The 19,948-nt window shown below is 36.5% G+C and overlaps 1 protein-coding gene across 1 annotated transcript; it reads left to right on the top strand.

The window, feature by feature from the left end:
- Positions 1-18,188: 18,188 nt before the first annotated feature.
- Positions 18,189-18,911, top strand: LOC130461741 (uncharacterized). The gene is made up of 2 exons (XM_056829925.1): positions 18,189-18,327; positions 18,391-18,911. Exons 1-2 carry the CDS (start codon positions 18,189-18,191, stop codon positions 18,909-18,911), a joined length of 660 nt encoding a protein of 219 aa, XP_056685903.1.
- Positions 18,912-19,948: the final 1,037 nt, after the last annotated feature.

Genomic DNA, 19,948 nt, shown 5'->3' with positions numbered 1-19,948 from the left:
TTGATCTAGAAATCAACCAACTTTCAAAAGTCGATCAAAATAGAGCTTTTGAATGTTAACTTGTTGATATGGTCTAAGCAACAATGCCAAAGATTAGTGGAACTCAAATCAAGGGGTTGATTTGAACCTAGTAAAGTTCTTTAAAGAGTTGTTTGTTTTAATCAAGCATATTGACTCAACCTGTAATTGACCATTTCATTCAAATAAACAAACAAACATTGTTTTTGTTTTTCTTGAATGTGAGTCTTTCTGTGTTTGAAAACAGAAATTTAGGTATGTTGATTATGGAACAAAATAGCCATTAAGTTCCAGCCTTTGAAAGGACTTAAAACAAACTTAGATGACCCTACAATTAATGTAGCAATGCCATGCTTCATTTCCCACTTGTAGGTCATTAGTGTATCTTAGCTTCCATTGTTTGAGTTATTACCGAAGTAAGAACCTCAAGCGGTATATGATACCAAGGAAGTTTGATTGCTAGGTCACTTCTCTTTAAACATAAACTTATAGGTAGAAACGGAATCGTAATTCCTTTCATTTGTTCCTCGTTTTCCTATTTCTTGTACCCTTTCTTATAGTCTTAAGAATTGAATTCTTTAGTGTTGACTTTTATACTTTGTTAGACATGTCCAATGTCACCCCAACAAGGTTCTTTACCATTTAATTTATGTTGAACATTCTGTTTCAACTAGATGATCTTACCAGAAGCTTCTAAAGTTCTCTAAGCATCGATCTATTCGAATGTCTAGGGACTAGACTCATTCGAGAATTAAATGGACAAAGATATTAGGTTGTTAACCATTGGTAAAGCTGAGCGTTTTAAGCTCAATGCTTTATGATCTCAAAACTACATTGTATTTTGAATTCACAAGCACCAATTGGTTTGCCATTCGACTTTGATGTTCGAAAACAACCATAAAAGTCGCTATAAGAAACGTACATTTTAAATTGCTCACTTTCTCTCATTTCCGTGAATCGTTCTTGGATTCACTACCAATCGAGGAAATTTACTGTTACCTTTCTAAAAGGATTTACTGCAGTGCAAGATATTTAATTATAAACAATAATTAAAACATACATTGAAGCATGCAAAGTCTAAACATTTATCATGAATAATAACTTGAAAATGAAAGCAATCATGCAATTTAAACAAGTCATTAGCATTTTATTCGAATTATGTGTTCCGGCAGGTGTGAATAAAATGATTCCAAGATCCTAAAATCATTGAAGAACTAAGCACAGTTTGTCGACTTAATCCTAAAACATCTTAGGTAAGCAAAAGCCTTTTGCTAATAGTCTAGAAACTATTCTTGGTTGATAGGTACGTCTAAGAACTTATTAGGTAAACCTATCGATTTTGCCACGACATAAAAGGACTCCTTACTTATATCGTTGAGTTTCACCAAAACTAACATGTACTCACAATTATTTGTGTACCTTGCCCCTTTAGGACCAATAAGTAACACCTCACTGAGCGAAAACTATTACTAGATTGATGTAAAGGATATCCAAGCAAGTGTATATTTTGGCATGACACCTTATAACTCAATTTTTAAGTTTGGAACTTAAGGCTCTTACTATGTTGGTTAGATTTTAAGTGAACTAAAATCCTTAATCATGCAACATAATCAAGCTTTTGATCTCATGCATTTTAAGACATATTTAAAAGCAATAAATAACTTAAAACATGCATAAGATAAATGTGATCTAGTATGGCCCGACTTCATCTTGAAGCTTTAACTTCAAAGTCCGTCTTGAAAATCTCCGTGGGAGGCACCATTTTCTTCAAATAGGATAAGCTATAATTAAAACTAATTACAACTATTTGATGGTACGCAGACCATATTTGATTTGAAAAACAACTTTGGTACTTTAGACCAATTACATTCAAATTAATGGTACGCAGACCATATTTTCTATCCTATTTGGGCCATACTAGTCACTTCATAACCTCCAAAACAGTACATATACAATATATACCATTCACCCATTCATTATCATGAATGGCCCACATAGCTGGTTAGTAAAACACATTATGCATCACGTAAACATTTGCATCAATTAATCAAGGGCACCAATAATCTACCAATTATTCAGTCCTTATTAATTCTAATCAAGCTGTTTTAACCTTAAGGATTTGTAGACCTAATCAAGAGTTTATGACTAAAAGGGCTCCCACTCAAACCAATAAATTCATATGCTTTACTAATTTTAAACATAAAAATGTATTTCTAGTCTAACCGGAAACATACAAATTTAATTAAAATTTAAAGCTCATATAAATTTATAATTGAATCCAAAAAAGTTTAATTTAATTTCAGTCGTATTTAAATTAATTCATGATTTTAATTTTAGTAAAATAATTAGAATAAATAAAATTTATTATAATTACAATATTCAAAATTAAAATCCAAGAAAATAATTTAAATTATTAATTTTAAAATTACTTAAAATTACGTAAACTGAAAATTTCAAATTAAACATTCAAAACGATCTAATCGCAACGCAAACACCCTACGCATTGCACGCCCATGGGCCACACGCACACAGCCATCGCTGGCCATGTGCGCGCAGCCCATGCGCTGCGTCGCATAGCTGCTGCTTCTACCCTTCGCAAGCAATCGCGCGAGTTGGTGCTCGCTGTGCGCGCGCCAGCGCTCGATGCACGCGAGCCATCGCTCGCCAGCGCTCGCCAGCGCTTGCTGCGCGAGGCATCGACGCTGGGCGCAGCACTCGTGGCACGCGAGCTTGCGCTCGCTGCGCGCGAGGCTGCGCGCGCTTGCGCGAGGCAGTGCGCGTTGTGGCGCAGCTCGCTTGCTGCCCACACGCGACTGCCGTGCCTTGCCTTCGCCCATGCCCATTCGTCCATTGCTCGTAGCCCACGACACAAGGCAGGGCTGCTGCCTTGTGCTCGTGTACCATGCCCTTGCTCATTGCATTCGTGCCGCATGGGCGACGAGCTCCCTTGCTCGTCGTCGCATGCCCGCACTATACAACACCCCTTAAGGGTAACACGTAGCGTCCATTGCTTTGTGCGTGCAAGTTATATGAACGAATCGCTTAAAATTTAAAAAAATTATATTTAAAATTAACGACAAATTAATAAATTAATATTAATTTCATAATTTTAGGGCGAAAAATCGAAAATTTATTATTCAATTGATTTCCGATTAACATGGATTCAAGTCTAGGTCATAAAAATTTAAAATTTATCATAAATTTACAATTTTTATGGTGGTTTTTAATCATAGGTATCTAATTAAATTATAATTAATTATGAAAATCAAATTAATTCTAAATTATTCTAATTTTCAACAAATTAATCATAATTACAAATTAGATTGCATAATTAACAAGGCTAGGCATTCAAACTTGTTAAACATATACAGTAGGTCAATCAAAAATTCAAGATTTATCAACAAGAATCGCAAATATTTAATTTAACATCTTAAATTTACGAAATTTTGCATTCGAAAAACTAAAACCTTCGAAAAGTCATAGTTAGGCTTCGAATTTGAGAATTCTGGGTTCGGCAGAAAAAAAATATTTTTGTCAAAAATTTAGAATGCCTTTTACATGCGGAATTGACACAAAAATCACTCGATTTGGATGAGTAACGAAGAAACTGCCGAAAAAACTGCGTACGTATAATTAAATAAACGCAATTTGCAATTAATTAACAATTACGAAAATTAATCACCCCTTTTAATTCTTGCAAATTTGTAATATTTAACCATGTTCATGCAATTTAGATTATGAAAATAATAAGAGGCTCGTGATACCACTGTTAGGTTATGATACATATGACAATTCATAAATCATGCGGAAAAACCATTTAGCCAGGAATACATATTATTTACACATAATCATATAGCATAGTTTAGATGCATACTCTTTGTTGCGTGTCTTCCCTAGCTGCGCCCGAACCGAACAAGAACAAGTCTTTAGGACTCCAAGTGTCGTCCCTCCGTAGATAGTCCACAGCAAGTCCGGATCCGCCTTAAGATTGACCAACTAGAATCGCTCTTAAGGTACTAATAATTTTCGGCACTTTTAGGCAAGATATGTGACTGAATTTTTCTCTCAAAAACTCACTTTGAATACTTGAAAAACTTGTTATAAATTGTGAACCCAGGCCACATATTTATAGGGGTATGGAAAGAGAATTGGAATCCTATTAGGATACGAATTAATTAAATTAGAATCCTAATGAAACTCTTATTTAATTAATTTATCAAATAGAATTAGGAATTTAATCATTAAACGAATCCTGTACGTTTTAGGTTTCGTATGTGAACACAAACACCCACGCACGCACAGCAGCCCACGAGGGGCCCCATGCGCGCGCGCGCACAGCCCGAGCAACGCAGCCCACAACTGCCGCAGCCTTGGGCGCGCGCTGGGCCTGCCTTGCGGTGGGCCTGGCGCAGCCTTGGGCTGGCGTGTTGTGGCGCGCGTTTCCCTTGCTGGACGTGGGCCTGGCTTCGTGTTGGGCCTTCGTCTAGCAAGCTCGTCCGATGCTAATTCGTACGACGCGCTTCCGATTAATTTTCCGATTCCGGAATTCATTTCCGATACGAACAATATTTAACATTTCCGATTCCGGAATTAATTTCCGTTTCAACAAATATTTAATATTTCCGTTTCCGGAATTATTTTCCGATTCCGATAATATTTCCGATTCAGACAATATTTCCGTTCCCGGCAATATTTCTGATTCCGGCAATATTTCTATTTCCGATAATATTTCCCGATACGTACCATGTTTCCGTTTCCGGCAACATCTACGACTTGGATAATATTTATATTTCCGATACGATCCATATTTCCGTTTCCGGCAATATCATCGTTTCCGGAGTATTCATTTCTTGCCTGTGACGATCTCAGCTCCCACTGAAACCAAGATCCGTCGTTTCCGAATATCCATAGATGGAGTATTTAATGCCATTAAATACTTGATCCGTTTACGTACTATTTGTGTGACCCTACGGGTTCAGTCAAGAGTAAGCTGTGGATTAATATCATTAATTCCACTTGAACTGAAGCGGCCTCTAGCTAGGCATTCAGCTCACTTGATCTCACTTAATTATTAACTTGTTAATTAATACTGAACCGCATTTATTAGACTTATCATTGAATGCATACTTGGACCAAGGGCATTATTTCCTTCAGCTAGCACTTTGTCAATGTAAGTGCTTTGGCTTAGTCCAATCATCCTTTTAGATCTATCCCTATAGATCTTGATGCCCAATATGTACTGTGCCTCTCCTAAGTCCTTCATTGAGAAACACTTCCCGAGCCAAGTCTTTACAGACTCCAACATAGGAATGTCGTTTCCGATAAGCAGTATGTCGTCAACATACAAGACTAGGAATGCAATTTTACTCCCACTGGCCTTCTTGTATACACAAGATTCGTCCTGATTCTTGATGAAGCCAAACTTATTGACTGTTTCATCAAATCGTTTATTCCAACTCCTTGATGCATGCTTTAGTCCGTAGATGGACTTCTTAAGCTTGCATACCTTTCCTTGGTTCTTTTGATCGACAAAACCCTCCGGCTGTGTCATGAACACAGTCTCTTCAAGAACACCGTTCAAGAAGGTAGTTTTGACATCCATTTGCCATATTTCATAGTCATGAAAAGCGGCAATCGCAAGGATTATCCGAATAGACTTAAGCATCGCGACTGGAGAAAAGGTTTCATCGTAGTCAACGCCGTGAACTTGCCTGTAACCTTTTGCTACCAATCTAGCCTTGTATATGTATACAATTCCATCTTTGTCTTTCTTCAATTTGAAGACCCATTTGCATCCGATAGATGTGAACCCATCCGGCAAATTAACCAAATCCCAGATTTGATTTTCAGACATGGAGTCTATTTCAGATTGCATGGCCTCTAACCATTTAATGGAGCTTGGGCTCGTCATAGCTTGCTTGTAAGTCAAAGGTTCATCACTATCCAATATGAGAACGTCTAAGTTTTCAGTCAAGAGGACGCCTGTCCATCTGTCCGGCTGAAAAATAGTTCTATTTGACCTACGAGGGGCAACAACGTTTTGAGGAACTACTCCCACTGGCTCTTGTAAAGACCTTGGAGGTTCATCAACTTGAACTGCTTCTAAAGAGTTCTGAGTTCGTTGTTCGTCTCGAATCTCTTCGAGGTCTACTATTCTCCCACTTGTCAATTTGGAAATATGATTTCTTTCCAAAAAGACACCGTCACGAGCAACGAATACCTTGTTGTCTGACTTGTTGTAGAAGTAATACCCCATAGTTTCTTTTGGATACCCAACGAAGAAACATTTGTCAGATTTAGGTTGTAGCTTGTCCGAAATTAATCGCTTGACATATGCTTCGCAACCCCAAATCTTCAGAAAAGACAACTTTGGAAGTTTCCCAGTCCATAATTCGTATGGAGTCTTTTCAACAGCTTTTGACGGAGCACGATTCAGTGTGAGTGCTGCAGTTTGCAACGCATGTCCCAGAACTGTAAAGGAAGTTCGGCTTGACCCATCATTGACCTGACCATATCGAGTAAGGTCCTGTTTCTCCGTTCCGACACTCCATTCCATTGAGGTGTCCCCGGAGCAGTCAATTCAGAAAGAATACCGCATTCTTTTAGATGGTCATCAAACTCGTGGCTAAGATATTCACCACCTCGATCCGATCTTGGAGCTTTGATTTTCTTTCCATGTTGATTCTCTACTTCATTTTGAAATTCTCGGAATTTCTCAAACGATTCAGACTTGTGCTTCATTAAGTAAATATAGCAATATCTACTGAAGTCGTCCGTAAACGTTATGAAATAGCTGAACTCACCTCTAGCTTTCGTACTCATAGGCCCACATACGTCCGTATGTATTAGCCCTAGTAGTTCGCTTGCTCTTTCTCCCACCTTTGAGAAAGGTTGCTTTGTCATTTTGCCAAGTAAACAAGATTCGCATTGATCAATCTTCTCTAAGTCGAATGATTCTAGAATTCCTTTCCGTTGAAGTAATTCCATGCGCTTTATGTTTATATGGCCTAATCGACAATGCCACATAAATGTGAGATTCGAATCACCAGTTTTAGCCTTTTTGGTATTTATGTTATAAATGTGTTTGCTCGTATCTAGCACGTAAAGACCGTTTTCTTGTTGTGCTGAACCATAAAACATTCCATTCAAAGCAAAAGAACAACTATTGTCTTTAAATTGAAAACTAAAACCTTTAGAATCCAAACTTGAAACGGAAATGATGTTTCTGGTGATACTAGGAACATAGTAACAGTTTTCTAGTTCCAAAACAAACCCACTAGGCAAAGAAATAAAATAAGATCCTACGGCTAATGCAGCAATCCGTGCTCCATTTCCCACGCGTAGATCCATCTCGCCTTTATCAAGCTTTCTACTTCTCCTTAGTCCCTGTGGATTGGAACATAAGTGTGAGCCACAACCAGTATCTAATACCCAAGAAGTAGAATTATCTAGATTACAATGTATAACATACATACCTGAAGGAGAAGCAACGTTTCCGTCCTTCTTCTCTTCCTTTAGTTTGGGGCAATCTCGCTTGTAATGACCAATTTCATTACAATTGAAGCATTGCGATGTAGATGGAGAATGATCCTTCTTCATCTTCTTCTTGGATGGCGCCACTTGCCTTCCTAAAGTAGATGGAGATGCACCCTTGCTTTGGATCTTCCCCGGAACCTTTTTCTTGATTTTCTTACTCTTTACTTTTAGTGATTCTTGCTTATCACTTACAAAGTCCAATTCGTACTGATGAAGCAAGTTAATTAGTTCACTAAGAGTATTCTCCCTTTTCTTGGAAAAATAGAGTAGTTTGAATTTCTTATAAGCAGGGTGAAGAGAATTCAAAAGTATTCCCGCAGCTGCAGAATCTGGGAATGGATCACCAAGTAACTCAAGCCGGTTGAGAAGCCCAACCATTTTCTTTGTATGAGTTCTGATTGGTGTCCGTTCTGTCATTTCAAGATCAATGACCCTTTCCCTTGCTTTTTGTCTTTCGACGTCAAAGCAACAACCCAGTGGAGCGTTAAGCTTTAGATCCTCAAATGAATTTACCAATTCAAAAACATTTTGGTCGACATGTTGACCACTATGTTGGAATCTACCACGACATATATCCCTAAGATGCCTTAGGAGTGCCCATGGCTCGTATGCAACGAACCTTGCACTCCAATCATTGGGGATAGAGCCAAGAATAAGATCCATCACTAGCGATACGTGGCTTGCCCACGTATAGTGTTTTTCCGGAGTCATATCCTTTGAGTAATAGCTGGGGATGGGATGGTCAACTACATATTCAATGTTTTTCTACCTGAGGACTTGCCGAAGCTTCCTCTCCCAATCAAGAAAGTTTGATAGGTTCAATTTTACATCCAGAATTTCAGTTACTTTGAGTTGTGTTTTGATTGCGGCCATTTTGATTACTACAATCGAAAAGAATTTGCAATAAATAACCATTCATACAATTCAATAACTTTGAAATAAAAGCAAAAACATGCAATCATTATAGCTATTAAAAACATTTCATTCATGCAAAAAGAAAAAACATGGTCCGAAATGAATGAAACGATTCCAAGACCCCAAAAGTCCTAAATCCTTAAGCAGCTTTAGCATGTCTTAAGTATTTTAAGATTTTAGGTAAGCAAAACCTATTGCTAGTAATCTCCAAATTACTCTTGGTTAATAAATTAATGCCATAATTTATCCCATTGCCACAACTTAATGCCATTGTTGTTTGAGTTATAACCACAATCAACGTGCTCCTTTAGGACGCCTTACCACCTAAGTCAACTAAAATAGCACCTCGCTTTAGCGTAAACCTACTATCTTAGATCCCTAGATTTTTGTAAGTGTTGATTTGGAAGGCAATTTTTAAAACTCAATATTACTTAGACCTAGTTGTTTCTATGTTGGTTCGATTATTTAGTGAACTTAAAACTAATCGATTCATAGGAAACAACCTGTTCATGCAAAGCATACATACATTCATACATTCACGCATAATATATATATTAAATTGCATAAATAATTGGTGATCTAGTATGGCCCAAAACTTCTTGTCTGAAGCATCCAATCTTCATCACCTCCTTGTTAGCTTGGCATCGTCTTGAATCTTCGTTCAAATGCTAACTTAAAGTTCTAAACTTAGAAATACTTGAAAATAATAAATTACATCAAAAATTCCATGGTACGCAGACCATATTTAAAACTTTACATTCAAATATAGAACGGTGCGCAGACCGTATTTAACTATCCTAAATTTGGCCATACTAGTCACTTGGAGTACCTGCATTGCATAAAATATATATTCTACGCATTCACTCATTCGTATGCTAAAACGAATGGCCCATGTTAATATGCAAGTATTTACGTGAATTAATTAAAATTCACGTTCACATAAACGCGTCCTAAAAGATTAATCAATTTCCAAATTATTAATCCTTAGACTTTATTCTAATTAAAATTGAATTTAATTAAAATAATGCGACCTACGAAACAATTAAAATAATTATTTCATTTTAATTTCATTTAGTGGCTCCCACTCAAACCAATAATTATTCCGGATAATTAATTATGAAATATTAAATTAAAACTCGCGGCCCGGCCCAAATAAAATATTAAATTAAAAATCCCGTTAGCCCAAATTAATGCAAATACACGAAGCACAACTAATTAAACGATTTAAAAAAAAGTTCAATCAAACGGCCTAGGCTTGCGCCCAGCCCGTCGTGCGAGAGGCCCAAGATCACACGAGCATTGCCCGCGCGCCCAGCCCATCGCATCGCACAGCATGCCATCGCTCGCCCATCGCTCGCGCGCCATGCCTCGCCCACACGCGTACCCGCATAGCTGCCCTGCGTTGCGTGTGTGTTGTGCATCGTGGGTGCTCGACGTCGCAAGCATCGCGCTTCGCTTCGTCGCAGCCCCGCAGGCATCGCCTGCCCCTGCCTTGCCTAGCGCGCATGAGGCACGCGGCTCGTGCTGCTGCCCGTGTCACATGGCACGGCTCGCATAACGGCCTCGTATGGCTCGACGAGCCATACTTCCTTCATGCCCATGTTCGTGTTTTTGGTTCGTAAAACGGACCAACCTAATTAAAATTAAATTTTAATTCACGAACTTGCATTAATTTTATTTTTCAAAAAAGTTACGATTTAATTTTTCGAAAAACAACGATTTTTAACGATTTAATAAACTTTAACGACAATCCAATTTCGTAAAATTAATAAATCAAGGGCTAACAATATTCAAACTTTTAAGAACGATCGAATCAACTTTAAAATTTGAACCTTTAATTAACAAAATCCGAAATTTTACATCGTTCATAAACAAATAAATTTCAGATTATTAATAAATTGGTTTAAGTGTGATTAAAATTAACGAAACCATTCAAAATTTTAATCCAATAATTTTTAAAATTAGCCACTGACCCATGAAATTATACCCCCTTTCCAATTAACCGAATTATTAATCCATAATTAATTAAAAATCAATTAGAGTTGTAAATTTTACGAATTGGGGAAAGGCAAAATTAGGGTTTATACTTATTGGAAAAATCTGAAATTTTTACTAGAGATCAAGCATGTACCCAGAAACATTGTGTCAAAATTTCAAGCAATTCCGAGTAGTTTAGGTCGACCTTTTAATTGAATTACTGTCCGACACATTTAATTTTTAATGAAAAATTAACAAAAACGCCCACAAAACTGATGCTTCGAGGCCTGTTTTCGCAATTCTATTCTCATGAGTTGGTCTTAGAAAATCGTTTTCCATCAGATTAAGGTTTTAAAAATCGAAAAAGCGAATATTTTTGATTTCGGAACTGCCAATTTCGCAATTAATCCCATAATTCGAAAAAATTCGGAAAAATCAACAAAAATTCCAAAAATTTCGACAATGCAAAAACAATAATAATCATGCTAATTCATGCTTTGAGTACATAAGGCTCTGATACCACTGTAGGGGAATACAGTTAAACATAATAACATGTGCGGAACAATCCCCAAATCCAGGAAACATGTATAAAGCACAGATTAAGCAAACTTACATTCGAAGCGTGTTTTCCACAATAATCCGTCAACGAACACGAACAAAGAACTCCACTTGTCGTTCCACTACTTGGTTCACCGACACGATCAGATCCGTCTTGATAATCGTAGCTTAGACAATTGATCAAGAGATTTGCTTTTTGGGATGAACACACTATGGAGGCACAGAGAGAATTAGGGTTCTCTGTTTTCTCCTAGGGTTGTGTGTAAACTGAATTGTGATTGCAGTAAGTTGGAAATTAGGTCATAAGGTTATTTACATAACCTTACTAACCGACCAAGCCATAAGGCAAGGCCGGCTAGCAAGCCCGCGCAGCATCACACGGACACGCACAGCGAGCTGGGCCGTGGGCCGCGGTGCTGCTGCTGTGTCGTGGTCTTGGCCCGCGTGCGCACACAGCTGCTCGGCCATGGGCCAGCGCTGTTGTGTAGCCTTGCTTGCTTGCCTAGCGCGCGCGCCCATGGGCCTTGAGTGCTTCGTGCACTCGGCTCGTGGGCCGCTCCTCGTATCCGCATTTAATATATTTCCGATATATTATTTATCGTTTCGTATACGACGAATCACCGTCGTACGATACGATTTTTTCGTTTCGCCTAGCTTACGTATATTCGCGATACGATATACGATTCCGATGCAAGGTCGTATCGTATAATACGTTTCCAACTTAAATCCCGAAAAGCTATTAAATGAATTTCCGATTCATTTAATCCGGCGATCTGTTACGTGTCATTGGTGTGACCTTGTAGGTTCAGTCAAGAGTAAGTTGTGAGTTCAATATCCATTAGAACTCACTGATCGGAAGCATTGCTCCAGCTAGCTGTTCCGATCACTTGATCTCACTGAATTAATTGTTCGCAATTAATTTGAACCTTGGTATTAGACTTAATGCACCTTGGGTGAAGGACATATTTCCTTCAATTTAGGGACGTGTTTCCTAATGATCTACCATCTAGCCTACCCCCAAACGTGGAATTGAGCGTCAAATTGATCTCATTCCCGGTGGACCAATTCCAAATAAGCCTTCCTATAGATGTAACCCAATAGAAAGTGAGAAGTTACAAAACCAAATCAGTGAAAAATCCACCATCCCGCCACTACGATAAGACCAAACCGGAGCATCACAATCCAATTTCTGAAGCAAATAATATCATGCGGATTAAAGATGGGTTTTCCAGAAATTTGTTTTTGGGTTTCAAATGAATTGATTTGCTGGAGTTTAGAGGAATAATCGAAGATTGAAGTGGGGATTGAGACATGACTGTGTTACTGAGATTGAGGAGATGAGAATATGGTGAACAATTTTGGAGATTTTTGAAAGAATTGAAATTAGAATTGGGTTTGAGCTGATTTTTTCTTGGGGAGATAGAATAAAAAGGGTGTAACTAAAATTGGAATTAAGTTTGATGGGAATTTTTGGTGGTGGCCTGTGGCCGGATTGTGGTTGGACGATGTTGGAGGTAGCTTCCATGGAAGTCATGGAGGAAAGGGAAGAAGCAAGGAGGAAAGAAAGAAAAGAGGAGAGGAGAGGAAAAGAAAAACGAAAAAGGCATGGGCTAATTTGGGAGTTAATGGCGGTTTAATGGGTTAATTAGATCGTAATTGGGTTGGTTAGGGGTAGATGACGTCTTCAAGTGTATTTGGGGTATTAAGTTTTGTTTTAGGGTTATTTTATGTACTATTGAAAGTCGAGAGAAGTTGATGAATTACGCCAAAACTTTGAGGTATTTCATGAAAAAACCGATAAATGAATCATTTTAGCTGTATTATGCCTATTTATACGAAAAATAGATTTGATCCAAAACCAATCAATTGTTTAAATAAATGGACCAAATCAGACTAGTGTCATTTACGGAGTATATAAAACCATATACCACATATGTATGACAATATGGTCATACGCATATATAGTAGCTAACTGATCTTATATGTTAGTTTTAGCCATATTTTCTTTTCTTTTTTCAATGTAAAACAACTGGCTAGTCCAACTCACACGCTTGTGCTTTTTTTATATTCTCTCAATGAAATTCCAAATTTTCATCTTGCCCTACCAAACGGCCCAAATGATTTAGGTTAAAGATGAGTAGTTGTAAAATTAAATAGAGGCCACGAAATGAAAGAACTGAAACATTGGGGGAAAGAAAAAGGGAAATAGTTGGAGTACATAGTTACTGAAGATAACAGGTAGCAACAATAAATGGAGCAATAAAGTGATGATATGATATTTGACTTTGGAGAAGAAAGAATAATGGAATATGCAATGTGACTTATGTGAGTTTTGATATAAAAATTCCTGCTTAGTCAATATGTTGGGAATATAGACAGAGACTACTCTCTGCCTCTCGACTCTAGAGGATGGATAACTACAGCTCCGAATCATTACCATTGTGTGTCACTTACATTTTTTTTTATTGTGTCAATGCTGCTTTGCCTGCCACTTCCACCTACTAAATGTTACCCCTATATAATCACATTTGGTAAATGTGCATGGAATATAATACGAAGTAGATATCAACTAGTTTAGTTGATAAAATATAAGGAACGATATTTAAGACGTGAGATTGAATCATGTCGACACCATTTTGTTGCATTGTCCTTTATGACTCTTTTTACACCAAAAATAAACATTTCGTAAATGCGCGATCAAGCTATTCTCTTGTTTGACGGTTTAAGTTAATTACTCCGTTAGTGACTAGTGAGCGTTTCCAGACTTAAGGCTATATTTGACAAAACTAACTGAAATAAAGCCGAAACTGATAAGTAAGCTGAAACTGGAAAGGTTGTAGCTGAAACGGATAAGGTGATGAAACATAAGGTATCTAATTAGATGACTTGTTTGGTAGAATTAATGGTTTAAGGATCTAAAATTTGTAAAATAATCGTTTTAAATAAAAAAATTAAAGGTAAAATACATGAAAATTTAAGGACCTTAAATTGAAACACTACTCAAAGTAACGTCTCAAGTTAAGTCAATTTCAAAAACTTATATTATATTTAAGATGCTTAACAAATCGCATTAATCATTTAAGATGACTTCAAATTTTAACACCTTATCATTTAAAACGCCTAAAATGACGTGCCAAATTGAGCTTGAGGACATTGTAAGAATTCAAAGTTAAACTAGTGGTAATGGCTCGGACGATGCCCCGGGTATTTACATGATTTTGAAATTATTTTTATTAAAAAAAATTCACTTACACATACTGTAAATTTCATTATACGGAGCATTACGCATGTAATATATTGTTTAAGAACTAAAAATGGTTAACAATTTTTTTGAGTAATTTACTTGACTTGTATATAAAAACCTCGATTTTTTATTCTTCACTTATACGTAGTACCTTATAAGAATTTTTTTAAATTACAAATTATACATTGGGTTGTGATCTTACAAACCTTTTAGGGGAACATATTAGGCCATCTAAAAATTAGGTACAATGGTTTTTCCTATTTTGGTTACATTTTTTTAACGGTTCCATGTAAGATTTGAAAAATTGAACAATTTTATATTATCATAAATGGTTACTCAAACATTGAGCATTAAATTGTTAACGTTGATACCACGTATTGTTTTTTTTTTTATTGATTTAAAGTCATAACTTGATGAAGTGGAGTGGTGGTTAAAACTTTAAATTAATGAAAGCAAGATATTGTACGTGTTCGAGCATTGATGTGAACATTTTTTTTGTGATTTACCAATATGTGTAATATGTATGAATGACATGGCACCATGTCATTTTTCAAGTAGTGGCGACACGTGGAGTGATACCATGCATTATCTTGGAGATTTAATAATATATACGAAGTATATAGATTAGGGTTAAGAGTGTATTACTCATTCCGTATTTATTTAAGGGATACACTTGGCTGGGCACGGGTATTAAGAAAAAGAATTGAATGAAATAAAGTAATAAAACAAGTGAGGTTGGGTAGATATTTTAATAAGTAAACCAAGTGGGGACCATGTCATTTTAAGGGGTGGGGGTGAGGGTGGGGTGTAGATAGATTATTTAATTAGATTGTGGGGTTAATAAGTTACTAAAAATGACAAGTGTATCTCTTAAATAAATATGGCCGAAAAATGAAAGTGTATCCCTAAAAAAAATACGGCCGAAAAAGAAAAGTGTATCCCTTAAATAAATACAGAGGGAGTATTAGGTATGATGAACCTATAACCAGTGACATAGCCCATTTTTTTTTTCCGGGTTGTCGGCAGTGGCGTATCCAGGATTTTTAGGGTGTTGTGTTACCATCATCCACAATATATAATTAAAAAAATGTATCGTCCCAAAAGTTATAAATATTCATGTTACAATAAAATACCTACAAAATTATTACAATTATTCTCTACGGGTTTCATATAAATGGTGAAATGAATAACTAAATTTAAGGGACACGCGTATTTACCTAACTGGTCTGTTAGATTTGAATTGAACGATCCGTTACCCAAAAGTTTAGAGGCCGGCTATTTCAGAGGACTGGTCTCTTAGGTTTATCATATAGTTACGCCCATCTCTTAGCTCTCAACTTTTTTTTTGGATGGTGAGCTGCACCCACGGTGGCTCTGCCACTGCCTATGACAATTAGGTGAATAATAGAGAATTATCTTAGCATAAAACAGTTTTCACACAAGAGTACGGAGTACGTAAGTTGGTGATGGAATAGGCATAAAATTAGTTAGTGGAGGATGACATAAAATTTACGTGTTATCTACACAATAACAATCATCAAGTTAGTTGAAATTTCAATTCATTTGCATCGAGCAGTGCAAATTACAACAGAAAAACATTCTAAGTATATATTATCTCCGTTAAATACCACAAAAAGAAACTTAAAAAACGAAAATGATAAAGGTCGCAACGTGCGACCTTTAAACCGTGTCACAATGATGACGTGGCATGCTTATGTGTCATGATTTAAATTGGAAATTAAAATATTTAACTTATATTTTTTATTATACATGTTATAAAAAGGGTAGGAAAATCTTAATATTCTAACTTTTTTCCTTTTTTATATCGGCTACCTTATTTACATATTTTCGTAGTAGAAATATTGAATTAATAGTAAAAATATTATGATGACGCGTAGCCTACGTGGCGCTTATATGTACCAATTAAACTGCGACACGTAAGATTGCGACAACTAAATGTTGTCGCAACTTGCGACCTTTATCATCGTCCCTTAAAAAAAGGCATATAACATTATTGGTCAAGTCAAGTGAAGAAACTACTCTTCCTTTCACTAAACTGTAACAACGCCCATGCCCGATCCTTCCTTTTTCTAGATCACCTAACTTACTCTGAATCAAAACCGGACGATAAATAAATAATAGGTTTTTTTGTTAAAAAGGACCTTTTATAAACGTTTTTTTGCGAGAAAGGACCTTTTATGACGAAATTGGTGAAATGGGACCTAAAACATAAATTTTTTTGTTGATTGGGACCTTTTACCGGTTTCTTGGAGTTGACCCAAGATTCCGGCAACGACTTTGACACATGGCAACCGGAGAAGGCCACGTGTCCATTTAATGATTTTTTTTTTTTAAAAAAAAAGTTTGCCCCCAAAAAAAAAAAAAAAATTTCTAATTTTTTTTTTGCCCCAAATCGATTTTTTTTTTTTTTGGCCCCAAATCGATTTTTTTTTTGCTCCAATTCTCCCTCCAAAATCCCAATTGCCTTAAAGTTCGTCACTGAAATTGTCTGCCACGAATTGTTATTCATAATTTCATAGCCACACGAATGAGGTTTGCTATATTTTCCCCTCAAATTTCCCTCAATTGTTCTAATTTTGCGTCGAAAAAGTTAGGGTTCTTCCCAAAATAAGGGGAAAAAAAAATCGATTTGGGGCAAAAAAAAAAAATCGATAATATTTTTTGTTTTGGGCAAAATATTATTTTTTATTATTTTTTAATCATTAAATGGACACGTGGCACTCTCCGGTTGCCACATGTCAAAGTCGTTGCCGGAATCTTGGGTCAACTCCAAAAAAACCGGTAAAAGGTCCCAATCAACAAAAAAATTTATGTTTTAGGTCCCATATCACCAATTTCTTCATAAAAGGTCCTTTCTCACAAAAAACCGTTTATAAAAGGTCCTTTTTGGTAAAAAATCCAAAAAACTATGTGCAGTGAAAGAAAAACTGAAGAGTGTGATATATAAACCCTGCTCACTTGGGGCCAGGGAGCGCTTATAGAATAAAGCATGGTTATGAAGCTCTGAGAATCAGTAAACCCAGGGTCTGCTGGGATAGTTGCATATGGGAGAAGATGGCTATTCCAAAACATCAATTTATAGCTTGGTTGGCCATTAATCATAGGCTGGAAACTAGAGACAGAGTGATTAAGATGTCAATATGCGATGGGAGTATCTGTCAGCTATGTGGTGGTGCAAATGAAACTCATGAACATATATTTTTTGAGTGTCTTTATAGTAGAAAGTGTATGTAAGAGTTGATGAATTGGATATGGATCGACAGAAAATTTGGAGTATGAATATTGCAGTCAGAGCTAGCCATCGGAAGAAGAGGTAAATCAAAGTTCAGTACAAGAGTTTTTGAAGTTTGTTTTCTAGCTCTGGTGTACCATATCCGGAGAGCTCGAAACGAGGTTTTCTAGTCCCAAAAGTTGCAGCCTGCTAACACACTAATTCATTGTGTAAAAAGTGAGATGATTAGTAGAATTCTTACTATTAAGCTTAAGAATTTGTGTATAGATGATAGTGCTTGTATAGGAAATATTATTTATTTTTATTTTATTATTAATTATAACAAGAGTTTGTTACAATTCTGTTATTGCTGAGCTGACCTTATGGCTTTGTATATAAGCAGTTTGTTCTGCTTTGCTTCATTGTGTGAGAATAATTCGAATATAATTAATTTCCCTCCCAAATTCTCTCTGCAAATATCTTTGAGTTTCTTCATGGTATCAGAGCAGAAATCTCTGATTTGAGATTGAGGTTAGCTCATTTTGAGATTAATCTGATATGTTCTTAAATCAAAGCTACGAGTGTTTGATTACTGAAAGTTTATTGCAACATTTCTTGCGGATTACGATTGTGATGGCGAAGTTTCTTGCATAAACTCCGAAGTTTGTTTGGCGATTGATAGAGTGATTTGCTCATCTCTTTACTATAATGGCGATTGAAGATTCTGAAAGTGATAGTTCGCACAACAACATAAACAATAATGGAGGTAATGTTGACAATTTTGATCCTTATTTGATCGCTAATTCAGATAATCCAACCTCTTCCTTAGTTGCTGTTGTTTTCACTGGTGTGAATTTTGTTGGATGAAGTAGAAATGTTAAACGTGATTTGATTGCTAAAAACAAAGAAGGATTCATCAATGGTGGAATAACAAAACCAACTGTTAATCACAAAGATTATCCGAAATGGAAAGGAGCTGATTTTATGGTTGTTAGCTGGATTTTGAGTTCAATGAATCATGAGTTAGCTGATGATTTTGGTTATATTGATAATGCTGCTGAACTATGGTGTGAATTAACTGAAAAATTTGGTCATTCTAATGGTCCATTAATCTACCAATTAAAGAAAGAGATCGAGAATCTTACTCAACAAAACATGACTATTGTTACATATTATGACAAACTGAAGAAATTATGGGATGAAATGCAAAATTTGAGAGAATTTCCTACTTGTGGTGCTATGATTAATTGTAGCTGCCATTTTCTGAAAAAGATAGCTGAGTTTGAAGAGGAGGATAAAATGATGAAGTTCTTGCTTGGATTGAATGGAGGTTTTGACAGCATTGTGACAAATGTGTTGTCCATGGATCCTTTGCCTATCATTAACAGATTTTTCTCAATTACTCAACAAATAGAGAAGCAGAAGGAGTGAGTATTGCTACTGTTGAGTGTAATGCTATGACCAGCAGTGCTATTGTTGCACAAGCTTACAGAGGGGGTCAGACTTATTCTCAGAAGTACACTGCCGGATCTGGAAAGAAAGATTGGAAAGAATTGAAAAAGGAGAAAATGAATCGCACTTGTACTCATTGTAACGGGAAAGGTGTAACACCCTAATAATTGCTTGCTTTTTATAAAACATTTTCCAACTTAAAACACAGGAATTACCAAGATACTACCGCCACCGTGATAACGGCTAAGGTTATTTACCAGAACTACGCAGCGGAATTAACTAACTTTCAAAACATATTAAATAAATAGTTAATGGTCATTAAAACAAGTTGGAACCGTTGAGGCCCAAATCCAAAGTATTAAATCATTTAAAAATCCATTAACTGTAGATAGTATTAGTCATGACTATAAATAAAAAATAATAGAGTTTATAAAATACGGAAGAATTAAACTCTCAACTCGAATCCCATGATAACTCCTCCCGCAAGTTATCTCTACAAACCTGCTTTATTATAAATCTACTCCCCAACAACGCAAATGCAATTGATGGATCATCATAGGGTCATTAAGGCAAAGGCCATGACCAGAAGACATGAAGCACGAAGTCAGCAAAAGCTGAGTACGAACAAGCTAGAATAACATTCTATCCTAACATGCTTCACTCGACAAATTAAATGATCCACATGCAAAAGCCATGTAATAAACAAACAAACATGGAGACAAGACTCGACACTTGACACGACTCTTGACTCACAGATTAATAAAAAGTAGCTTCGAACGGGTAAAGTAAAGTATCCTCAAAAGGAAAGAAAAGGGTGATGGGAGCCAACCATACACCAAAATAAGTCGGGCTACTACCGACAGTCGGGCCATACCGACACAACGGCATAAAAGAAGAATGAAACAACGTCTTGTATCATTCTAGGAGTACAAGTTTTCCGGCAAGACTCTCCCCATTGTTCATACTCAAGGTATATACGTTCCAAGAGTTTTGAAGCTCTTTCGGGTTACACTTTA

Source organism: Spinacia oleracea, chromosome 5 (genome assembly GCF_020520425.1).
Source record: "Spinacia oleracea cultivar Varoflay chromosome 5, BTI_SOV_V1, whole genome shotgun sequence".
NCBI lineage: Eukaryota > Viridiplantae > Streptophyta > Magnoliopsida > Caryophyllales > Amaranthaceae > Spinacia > Spinacia oleracea.
This window is presented reverse-complemented; position numbering and strand designations above follow the sequence as displayed.

What these genes read in the sequence shown, in the direction of transcription:
- LOC130461741 (XM_056829925.1), top strand. Translation starts at nt 18,189, where the DNA reads ATGGCGATTGAAGATTCTGAAAGTGATAGTTCGCACAACAACATAAAC. An exon ending in AGTTGCTGTTGTTTTCACTG is followed by an intron (nt 18,328 to 18,390) that starts GTGTGAATTTTG and finishes AAAACAAAGAAG; the next exon opens with GATTCATCAATGGTGGAATA.